This window comes from Pseudophryne corroboree, chromosome 11 (assembly GCF_028390025.1).
Source record: "Pseudophryne corroboree isolate aPseCor3 chromosome 11, aPseCor3.hap2, whole genome shotgun sequence".
Lineage (NCBI taxonomy): Eukaryota > Metazoa > Chordata > Amphibia > Anura > Myobatrachidae > Pseudophryne > Pseudophryne corroboree.
In genome coordinates, this window is record NC_086454.1 from 231,843,046 (window position 1) to 231,855,730 (window position 12,685).

Sequence of the window (12,685 nt, forward strand, 5' to 3'; positions counted from 1 at the left end):
TAGAACTGTACACTCTAGTGTCAATAAGGGTACATTTCTAATGCTTTCATTTCTGTCTCAGTTGTGAGGTGACCAGGCTTGTATTAGTAGAAAGCCACAAAGCCCAGGTCCTACACGAGCAAAATTGCAGAGGGCAAAATGGAACACATTGGTTTTCATCACTAATCCCTGGCCTGTCAGAATAAAAAGAAAATCAGCAATCATTTAAATGATCGATATAAACTTGTATTTGTTTGTTTTTCTCTATGTGGGGTGGGGCGGCGGTGGACTTTGAAGCTCTGTGTCCATGAAGATTAGGGTGTAGGCTGGCACAACAAATGTGGCCTAGTGGAATACAAATGTAAATCCAGGCCTGGAGGGGACATGTTTTTTGACTAATATGCCTGGTGTCTGTCTTGAATCTTTCCTTTGTTAGTTGCACTGTTGCTGCCTATCTGCTATCTAACATGGCCCAAGGCTCTCATCATTTACCTACTTGGTATCTAAACAGTAAGTGTGATGTTACTAACTAGGAATAATAAAATCTATGCACTTTTATAGTAAAACTTAACGTTTTCCATGTATAATTTGCCTCTTCAGATAGAAATTTGTCAATTGAGGGGGGGTTTTCACTGTATAATTTATAAAGGTTTTAACATGAATTTCTGTTGATATGACCAGCAGCTGCTTGCTGCTAACGACTATAACAGAGTTTAGCCAAGCAGGGGTCCATAATCGCACACTCCACAGACAGCACTCCTCCTGCTGCAAGCACTGTGGGCTATTCTTACACTTCATTTGTTTGGCCACCTATCTGAGCTTGGCAAATAAAGAATTATTCAGTGTCAGATTAGCTTTCAGTTAAAGATGGATGCCCAATCCAGCAACTAAACACAAATACTACAATGTTTTCCTGCTCTGTGTAAGCACTGTCATAATTTATTACATAATATGCTCATTTTAATACCCATCATGTCATATACACTAAATGTAATAAATATATACTTTTTCATTTGTTATATATACGATAGATAGATAGATAGATAGATAGATAGATAGATAGATAGATAGATAGATAGATAGATAGATAGATAGATAGATCTTTTGAATTTGAATTTTTGAGTAATAAAAGGAGGTAAGAGTACAGAAGATAAAATAGAGATAGCAGGGTTTGAATACAAATCTTAGCTTGACCTAAAAATTACTTGTAGAACCAAATACAGTGCTTGATACAATGCAGCACAAAACATATTCGACTTTTAAATGCCCCTTTTATTAAATAGTAAGTTAAAAACAAGCACAACCTCTAAGAATCTATAGCAAAATTGTATCTTACAGGATGAAATATGTGCAGTTGTCTAATTAAAATTAGGATATTTCCAGGGACAAACCTTTAAAACCTAGAACTGATTCTCTCTCTCTCTCTCTCTCTCTCTCTCTCTCTCTCTCTCTATATATATATATATATATATATAGCAAACTGGTCAGCTGCACTCCTTACTGGGAACAAGTAATAGACAGGCAAACAGCCGGTGCCCTCCAATGAAGAAATGATCCTCAAATATAATCAAATGTGTTTCAGGCGGCACTCACAGCTTGAAGAAAGAACCACAGGAATCAACCTGTGGTTCTTTCTTCAAGCCGTGAGTGCCGCCTGAAACACATTTGATTTTATATATATATATATATATATATATATATATATATATATACATACATACATACATACACTGAAATGCAAGCTTTTTGTGTATTCCAAAAACATGACAATATCACAGAAACAGCACGCATGAAACACAACTGGGGTATATTTATTAAGCAGTATATTTTCAAAACTGTAGATTTTTGCAAATTTTGTCTGTCAAATTTCAAATTTTATTTAATTCAAAACAAGCGTGACTTTTGAAATCACTATTATTTCCCTTTTAAATATGGCAGGCAATATCTGCAAAAATCGAGGAATTTGAAAATCCAGTGCTTAGTAAATATACTCCTAAATCTGAAAACCATATACATAATATACTTGTTAACTGATATTAACTATATTTATTCTATTTATTAATTTTGTAACATAAATGTTTTTAGACAAATCATCACAAAAATGTCTGCTGTGCCAAAATAAAAAAGCCTAGCATAGTTTACAAAAGTTAACAAAAAAAAAAAAAACCAGTGCGGTAATTAAAATTCCTCAAGTCCAAAGCTTGACAATGGTTAGCACTGGTTAAAAGCTCCCAGGGTGTTTAGACCCCAAAGAAAACAACAAAAGGTGTTAATAGCTTTTACTCTGAAGCACCACGCTGATACATTACCCATTATACTTATCCACACACAGGGAAATGACAAACAGGTTTGATCAATTAGATTTTAATGCAAAGTGGAACTGGGAAAGAAAGGCAGTCGGCTCAGAAGACCTTTTAGTTGCTAATGTGTCTGAAAAAAAAGCACTTAATTGAGGTCGTAATAATATTAGCAGTTATCATCATCAATAATTTGGCTTTATTTATTGCTACATGGGAAAGCCTGTCAGAAAGCAATGGTATGGTCTTTGTTCTGCGTGTTAACATGAAGTTAGCTGATGGATGAATGGGGAATATTTCAGCAGCTGCTTCAGACAGTCACATTGGATGAAAAAAAATGTTAATTTACTTCTTTTAACCTATTGTACACAGATCCTCAAGACTATGTGAGTTCTGCATAAAAAGAAATACTTTAAATCTTGTTTGAGATCAAAAAGTGGGTTTAACTGATCGAAAACAAGTTACACTATTGTATGAATATTATTTATGTAAACTGTTCTTAGTGATGTGGTTAAGCAGGTATTGAATTGCAAACATTTGTGTATAAAAAGTAAAGGGGCCCTACTCATTAGACGATGCGCCGCCGAGGTGCCTGACGGCCGAAACGGCCGACGAGCGACCCGGCGGCGGGGGGGGGGCAGTGACGGGGGGAGTGAAGTTTCTTCACTCCCCCCGTCACGCGGCTGCATTGAAGTGCAGGCAAATATGGACGAGATCGTACATATTGGCCTGCATGCACAGCCGACGGGAGACCAGCGATGAACGAGCGCGGGGCCGCACATCGTTCATCGCTGGAGTCTCCACACTGAAAGATATGAACGATTTCTCGTTCATTTATGAACGAGATCGTTCATATCTTTCAGAAAATCGGCCAGTGTGTAGGGCCTATAAAAATATGCACTGAGAATAGATTCTACCAATGGAGACCTGCACCTTGGCTTCAATGTTTTATATCCTTAAGAATGATCCAGGTCTGTATTTCAAATCTGTCACTGCTTTCAGAATTCTTCTGTTATGATTATTTTGACTGGTCATAACAGTAATACAGAAAATGGCAAAAAGATATCAGGAGATTAGATCACAGGCGGAGATGTAGCAAGGTACCATTTCTTTGCAGCTGAAAAATTGCCATCATTAGGATCAGAGCCAGATTAACAATGGGTCAGATGGAGCTCCAGCTCCAGGCCTCTACATAAAAATAGGCCCATCATCATGGCAGCATGATAATCACTAGCCACCAGCTGGCCACATGGCCGGCCATAAATCATAACTATTACAATTGCATTTCTAATTTTCTCATAAAATTATGCAATTTTCTTTATATTTTTACATATATAGGAAGACATTGGCGCTGATAGTGTAGGGGTGTACACGCCCACATGGCTCTTGACACACCCACACAGCATTGATCACACCTCCCCCATTTCTCACAATAGGCCCTTGAATATTTTCAGCTCCAGGCCCAGATGGCCCTTAATCCGGCCCTGCTTAGGATGCAATTTCCAACACAAACCAGATTTTTTTATTTTATTTTTTATTAATCAGAGTAACATTTCTTACAATCAGTAAAGGTTTAAAAAGATGCAAACAGAATGGGGTCTACAACTGATCACAATCAGCTTACTGCAAATCACAACCGTTTTAATAAAAATCATTTATTTGCAAACCAAACATAGGGCCTGATTCATATTTGTTGCATATCTATTTATTTATTAATTTATTAACAGTTTCCTATATAGCGCAGCAGCAAATTCCGTTGCGCTTTACAATTGGAAACAGTTATAAAACAATTGGAAACAATAGTGAAAAAACAAGACTGGATAATAACAGTCATAGAGGTACTGTAGGAAGGCCTTGCTCACAAGCTTACAATCTATAGGGAAGAAGGCATTGATATACAAGGATAGGTGCTATCTGTTGCATAAAGGTCCACCAGATTGCAAAGGTTCTAGGTGGGCTGTATGAGATGGTCACACAGCAATGGTGGCCCGGGGTCAGGAGGATGGGAAAGTGAAGAATGAGAAAGTATGTGAAGATATGAGTGGACACTACTGTGGGGAAATGCAATTGCGATCTTCTAGGCTACGGCACTGTTAATTTATTTTTATTTATTACCAGTTATTTATTTATCGCACACATATTCAGCGCTTTACAGAGAACATTTGGCCATTCACATCAGTCCCTGCTCCAGTGGAGTTTACAATCTATATTCCCTACCACATGTACGCGCACACATTCACACTAAGGTTAATTTTGTAGGGAGCCAATTAACCTATTAGTATATTTTTGGATTGCGGGAGGAAACTGGAGTACCCGAAGGAAACCCACGCAAGCATGGAGAGAATATACAAACTCCACACAGTTAGGGCCATGGTAGGAATTAAACCCATGACCTCAGTGCTGTGAGGCAGTAAAGCTAACCATTAGCAAGTTAAGCTTCCGTCCTGAAATGAAAAGAGACACCCATTGCAGCAATCGCAAACTCATTCGCAGTTGCATACACTTTTTACGTATAGCTCGTGAATATGAGCTATACGTAAAAATGAGGAACATCTGGGCTAAGGGTTGGTCTATGGTTACACACACTGGACACAGCAGTAGTGATCCAGACACTATGTTTTTGCTTGTACGAGCTCGCAGCCATCAGCAAATACATACCTCAAAATGGCCATGACATGCCTGCATTTTCCCAACCACTTCCCGTAAACTAGATGTTAACACCACCAAACGTTCTTTTCCTGTCGCTGACTAATCCATGAAATCCTCATTGTGACTGAGATCACAGCAGCACCTTTGTGTATGCACATTGCGCTTGCAGCACATGCGCAGTCTGCTGATAATGCTCCATTGCATGATAATCAGCTATTGCATACAAACATGAATTAGGCCCTTAATGCAAAAAATGTTTGCTCTTGATTTCATCATTTGCAGTATATCCAATATTGAGATGCTTGTATATATAAAGAAATCCTTTTTGGAGCATTATATTTGTAGGTCCTATTGGCCTGGTATAAGTTTACCTGTTAATGATGGTGATTGTTAGATCTGCGCTTTGGAGGCCTAAATGTATTTTTGTGGCTACCATGTGGCAGCAGTTAAACTTGAAAACCTGTTACCAGGTGGCCAATAGCCTTGTACATTTATAGTTCACAGTTATTAACCCTTAGCAGTTGTAACAACATTTATTTAAAATTTTTCTATTTTCATTTTGATATTGCTATTTACATTATTTTTATATATTATATGTAATGTGCATTTCACTAGGAATTAAGCTTCTTCGTGTATTAAGTATTAATCGCCTGCTCATCCAAGATGTTTTAAATTTTGGGGCGACGATAAAATAACCTGCAGCTAATCAGATGTCAGTATATTCTCAGCAGCACATAAGATTTGTGGATGTATGTAATGGGTGGCGTTATTATATGATGAGGTCCATAGAACCATAGAGGAAGATACAGAGGCTGATTTACTAACCACAAAAATTGTAGACCCACACTGCTTCCTTATTTCTGCAGTGGTGCCTAAATGTTCACCAAATGCATCTCAAGGAGCCCACCCACTTCCCGGACTTTATAAACACCCATGTGAAAGTAAAGGCCCCATCCACTAGTCCGATTTGGGCAGTTTTCTTCAGATTTCGACACATCTGACCGTCATATCTGAAGATAAGTGTCACATCGGATGGCTCTTCCGATCCGATGCGCACTCCCGTGTCAGATATATCTGAACTACAGATCTCTGAGGCTGCCCCAACTATTTATCTGAATCTGAAGAAAACAGGTGCACATCGGATTGTTTTTTTTTACTTCAGATGTATTTGATCAGATTCATCTAAAGCGTCACTTGACTGGCATCTCCCTAGCCACTCCCACCCACCAAGAGGGGGAACAGCGGCAGCAGCAGCATCAGATCAATCGCATGTAGCATGTGTGCATCAGATATATCTGATGCGATCTGGCACATGATATATCGCATCAGATATATCTGAAGTGAATGTAATTAAAATTAAAGCCAGGGTCTGATCCAATTCCCGGGACGCTCTCGGGAGAGTTCAAGAGAAATCTGATGCTATCTGCAGTTCAGACAAGTCTGAGTAGTGGATGGCCACCTTAAGACATGATTACACTTCTTACAGGTTTACAGATGTTCTGAATAATGTGCATGGTGTAGACAATAATAATGTTACTGTTTTACTTTTAATATAGGATAATAAGCCTTCCTTAAACTAACTTTTAACTTTTTCCATGAAAATACCACTTGACTTATTATTACACGACCTAAACTTATCTTGTGAGTGAGGGAACATAGATCTTGTGTTTGTTAAATGTCACTTTTGTTTTTGCATCTTTTTGCAACACTGTTTAAGCTGCGGCTGGAAATTACTTTCCTCACTGAAGTGCAACTGAATAGTGTAAAATGCATTTTATTACAACTATATAACAGGAACAGTTCTGTGTCAGATCCAAGCAGGTGCAGAAAAAGGCTTTTTGCACAGAAAATGCCACTGTATAGCCTCACTTAATGCACATCTGCAACGCTACCATTTTATTTAAAATAATCCAATCCATATTCATTTTTAGTTACTGTTACATTATCAAACTCACACAGAAACCAATCAGAGTCTAACTTTACATTCTCACCCTTTTATCTATTGAAGGAATGTAACTATAACCTGTAATCAAGCCACTTAGATGTGAACAAGCACTGAAAGAGGATTAAACATTCCACATTCCTGCAATTAATGCATATGGAAGTACATAGTTTTTGTACATAGCACAAGCACCTGTGTGGCTTCACGGCTAATCTCTTGTTCTCACTGACTCATACAAGTAACTACATATATAATAGTCCCATCTCATAGTTCTCACACACGTACTGGCTTATCATGATTTGCTATCTCTGAAATTCTTTCTATAATCACATGTTGTGATAAATGTACCATGCAATAATAACACTACTACTACTGCTGCTGCTGCTAGTACTACTACTACTACTACTACTACTGCTACTATTACAAACACTACTACTAGTAGTGCTTCTATTACTATAACTGCTGCTGCTACTACTGCTACTAGTACTGCTGCTGCTACTACTATTACTAGTACTGCTGCTGCTGCTACTAATACTACTATTACTACTGCTGCAACTACTACTACTACTAATACTACTACTGCTGCTGCTACTACTAATACTATTACTACTACAGCTACTACTGCTACTGCTGTTGCTACTATTACTACTGCTGCTGCTACTACTATTACTAGTACTGCTGCTGCTGCTACTAATACTACTATTACTACTGCTGCAACTACTACTACTACTAATACTACTACTGCTGCTGCTGCTACTACTAATACTATTACTACTACAGCTACTACTGCTACTGCTGTTGCTACTATTACTACTGCTGCTGCTGCTGCTGCTACTACTACCACTAGTACTAGTACTTGGTACTACGACTACTACTACTACTACTAATACTACTACTGCTGCTGCTGCTACTACTAATACTATTACTACTACAGCTACTACTGCTACTGCTGTTGCTACTATTACTACTGCTGCTGCTGCTGCTACTACTACCACTAGTACTAGTACTTGGTACTACGACTACTACTACTACTACTACTACTACTACTACTACTACTACTGCTATTACTGCTATTACTACTACTGCTGCTACTACTACTGATGCTGCTGCTGCTGCTACTGCTGCTACTACTACTGATACTACTACCATTACTACTACTACTGCTGTTACCACTACTACCAGGGCTTCCATAAGAAATTGTGGGGCCCAGGACTGACAAAATAGACACCCCCCCCCCCCCCCCTCCCAAAAAAAAAGGATTCTGTCACACCACGCCACCCCTATGTGATGTCACACATTTTGACATTACATACAGGTGGAGCATTGCGGACCTGCAGGAATGATTCATGGAGAGCTGATGCACAGGGAAGGCTTGTTTTAGGAAGTCCTCCCTGAACATCAGTCCGTTTTTGTTGCACAGCCTGGTGCAGCTACTACTACTACTATTACTACTACTGCGGCTACTACTAGTACTGGTACTACTACTACTATTACTGAGGCTTCTACTGCTGCTGCTGCTACAACAACAACTACTACTACTACTACTACTGCTGCTGCTGCTGCTGCTACTACTACTGGTGCTACTACTACACCTGCTGCTGCTACTACTAGTACTACTACTACTACTACTACTACTACTACTTTTACTATTACTGCTGCTGCTACTACTACTACTATTACTACTACTGCGGCTACTACTAGTACTGGTACTACTACTACTATTACTGAGGCCTCTACTGCTGCTACAACAACTACTACTACTACTACTGCTGCTGCTGCTGCTACTACTACTACTGGTGCTACTACTACACCTGCTGCTGCTACTACTAGTACTACTACTACTACTACTACTACTACTACTACTACTACTTTTACTACTGCTGCTACTACTACTATTACTGCTGCTACTACTATTAATACTACTACTACTATTATTACTACTACTACTACTACTGCTGCTGCTAGTACTACTACTGCTACTGCTGCTGCTGCTAATACTACTACTGATACTACTACTACTACTGCTGCTGCTACTACTACTGATACTACTACTGCTGCTGCTGCTGCTACTACTACTAATACTGCCCCAGCTACTACTGCTACTGCTGTTGCTACTCTTACTGCTGCTACTACTACCACCACTAGTACTGGTACTTGTACTACTACTACTACTATTACTACTGCTGCTGCTGCTACTAGTACTACTACTACTACTACTACTACTACTACTACTACTACTACTTTTACTACTGCTGCTACTACTACTACTATTACTGCTGCTACTACTATTAATACTACTACTACTATTATTATTACTACTACTACTACTACTGCTGCTGCTGCTACTACTACTGCTACTGCTGCTGCTGCTGCTGCTAATACTACTACTGATACTACTACTACTGCTGCTGCTACTACTACTGATACTACTGCTGCTGCTGCTGCTGCTACTACTACTAATACTGCCCCAGCTACTACTGCTACTGCTGTTGCTACTCTTACTGCTGCTACTACTACCACCACTAGTACTGGTACTTGTACTACTACTACTACTACTACTATTACTACTGCTGCTGCTGCTACTAGTACTACTACTACTACTACTACTACTACTACTACTTTTACTACTGCTGCTACTACTACTACTATTACTGCTGCTACTACTATTAATACTACTACTACTATTATTATTACTACTACTACTACTACTGCTGCTGCTGCTACTACTACTGCTACTGCTGCTGCTGCTGCTGCTAATACTACTACTGATACTACTACTACTGCTGCTGCTACTACTACTGATACTACTACTGCTGCTGCTGCTGCTACTACTACTAATACTGCCCCAGCTACTACTGCTACTGCTGTTGCTACTCTTACTGCTGCTACTACTACCACCACTAGTACTGGTACTTGTACTACTACTACTACTACTACTATTACTACTGCTGCTACTGCTGCTGCTGCTGCTACTACTACTACTACTACTACTACTACTACTATTACTACTGCTGCTACTGCTGCTGCTGCTGCTACTACTACTACTACTACTACTACTACGGATACTACTACTACTGCTGCTACTACTACTACTATTACTAACACTACTACTACTACTACTGCTGCTGCTGCTGCTGCTGCTGCTGCTACTACTATTGATACTACTACTACTACTACTACTACTACTACTACTACTACTACTACTACTACTACTACTACTACTGCTGCTGCTGCTACTACTACTACTACTACTGCTGCTGCTGCTGCTGCTACTACTACTACTACTACTACTACTACTACTGCTGCTGCTGCTGCTGCTGCTGCTGCTACTACTATTGATACTACTACTACTACTACTACTACTACTACTGCTGCTGCTGCTACTACTACTACTACTACTGCTGCTGCTGCTGCTGCTACTACTACTACTACTACTACTACTACTGCTGCTACAACTACCACTACTACTACTTATAATAATAATAATAATAATAATAATAAAAAAACATATTTGCATTTAAAACATAGGGGGTAATTCAGAGTTGATTACAGCAGCAAATTTGTTAGCAGTTGGGCAAAACCATGTGCACTGCAGGTGTGGCAGATATAACATTTGCAGAGAGAGTTAGATTTGGGTGGGTTATTTTGTTTCTGAGCAGGGTAAATACTGCCTGCTTTATTTTTACACTGCAATTTAGATTTTAGTTTGACCACCCAACCCCCCGCAGTGCACATGGTTTTGCCCAACTGCTAACAAATTTGCTGCTGCTATCAACTCTGAATTAGGACCATAGTTTGTAAAACATTTTTATTACCTTTATATATTACACCAATTATGCAGTGACACCAACAATAACCTATATATTATACAATAACACCAACAATAAACTACAATCAAAAGATGAATTAAATAGATATATTAATAGGGAAACACATATAAACGATTAAAGACAAATGGCCTGTTTTATGACTCATATTCTATGAAAACTCTTATACATTCCACCTGACTACTTGACTCATGCAGCCCTTATCTCTGTGTAACTAAAAACAACATCCCAGGAATTTAGCCTCTGCTTCCTGACTGTCAAATAAATATTATCTGTGCCCAGCCATAATGATGGACATTGAAGTCGTTCCCAGCAGGAGTACGACCACCAAGGCCTGCCTACTTGAAATACAGTTTGGGAGATTTTTTTTTACCATCATTAAATTTTTATTGTTTTTCTTTCCAATAACAAAAAGGGTAGGGTACAAAAGAAAGAGGGAGGGGGGGGAATAATAAACATTTATAAACAATTAGGGGGGAGAGAAACATCTATAATAACAGATTCACTTTGCATCCAATTAGTACATGACATCTGCATATAAATACACAAGCATATAGCAGTACTGAGAGATTGGAGTATTTAGGGACTAATGTCCGGGGGATCATTCGGTTCGTTTAAAGGGAACTGGCTGGGGCTAGGACTGGAAATAGTCGGTACGGGTTGGGGACGGGCTCTACTTGATTCATATTCCCGCCATAATGACCAATCTGGTAGTTTCGCAGAAGGGAGAGGTGACATTGCCACAAACTGTGTTTCCATTTCACAATGAAATTCAATTTTTTGAATAACTTTCGAAATATGAGGCAATGTAGACTGTTTCCAGTTTTGTGCCAGAGCGGCTCTTGCCGCTATAAGGATGTGACCCAATACATATTTGTGACGGGGAGATAGAGTATTCGGCATCAAATGGAGCAACGCCATACTAGGAGAGGGGCTTAGGGACATATGAAGAACGTTATTTATTAATTCAAATATAGCTGCCCAGAAGGGGGCCAGTAAGGGACAGGTCCAAAAAAATGTGGAAAATATCACCTACTTCCCCACATTGCCTCCAACAGAATTTTGAACATGAGGGCCAAAACACATGAAGTCTATCTGGGGTGAGATAAAGTCTGTTCAGCAACTTTGAGTGCATCTCAGTGTGGTTAAGGCACTTAGACATAGTGTGTGTGGATAGGTAGATGTTACTCCATTGGGAATCTGATAGTCTGAGGTCCAAGTCCCTCTCCCACTTAATCTGTGCTTTGACCTTAGGGTTGGGCAGTAGGGCCACGAGAACGTTGTACCAAAAGGATATATCTCCCTTAGAGTCTGTCACATTCAGTCTAGCGTAAACCCGGTGAGTATATGGGTGGACCTCTCTAGTAATAATAGGAAGCGAGCTCCACCAATGACTAATTTGGTAATAGCTCAGTCGTGAGGAATCAGGTAAGGAAAATTGAGTTTGCAGGGCAGGGAAGGGTATCATTACTGACCCGTCTAACAAATCACTCAGTTTGGAGAGGCCACATAAATGCCATCGGGAGATATTCAAATTTGGGATTAGTTTCATCAAGGCATGGAGAGAAATAGATTTAAAGGTAGGTGGTGCAGCAGTCAGTTTCGCAGTTAATTTGTCCCATGTTTGCAGTGAAGTGCGTGTAGATGGAAGTGTTGATAGAGAAGGTGGGCGAAGGCTCTTAGGGGTATGTAGGATGTCCCCCAACGGGTAAGCCGTACACGCTTGTCTTTCCAGCTTAGCCCATCCCAGGTTTAATCCAGCTGCCCCAAACATCCTTACATGTGCTAATGTACACGCCTCATGGTAAAGTGCAAGGTCTGGCATCGCCAGTCCTCCCAAAGCCTTGGGTAGGACCATTCGAGTGCGTGCTATTTTAGGGGCCCGGGCTGCCCATATGTACTTTACCATAATGGCCGTAAATTTGTCAATGTATCGTTTGGGAAAAGAGTAAGGTATCGTTCGGAAAAGATACATCAACTTGGGAAGGAGG

General features: G+C 39.7%; 1 protein-coding gene across 1 annotated transcript in view; it reads right to left on the bottom strand.

Annotated features, from left to right (window-relative positions):
* Positions 1–10,291, bottom strand: part of LOC134968720 (uncharacterized protein DDB_G0271670-like) — a gene marked incomplete at its 5' end in the record, with an annotated part of 60,254 nt that extends 49,963 nt beyond the window's left edge. Inside the window, 2 exons of the mRNA XM_063944222.1 lie at positions 9,205–9,236; positions 9,385–10,291. Of these exons, the coding sequence (XP_063800292.1) occupies positions 9,205–9,236; positions 9,385–10,291 (939 nt within the window). The remainder of the gene's footprint in view (positions 1–9,204; positions 9,237–9,384) is intronic.
* Between the last annotated feature and the right edge of the window lie 2,394 nt (positions 10,292–12,685).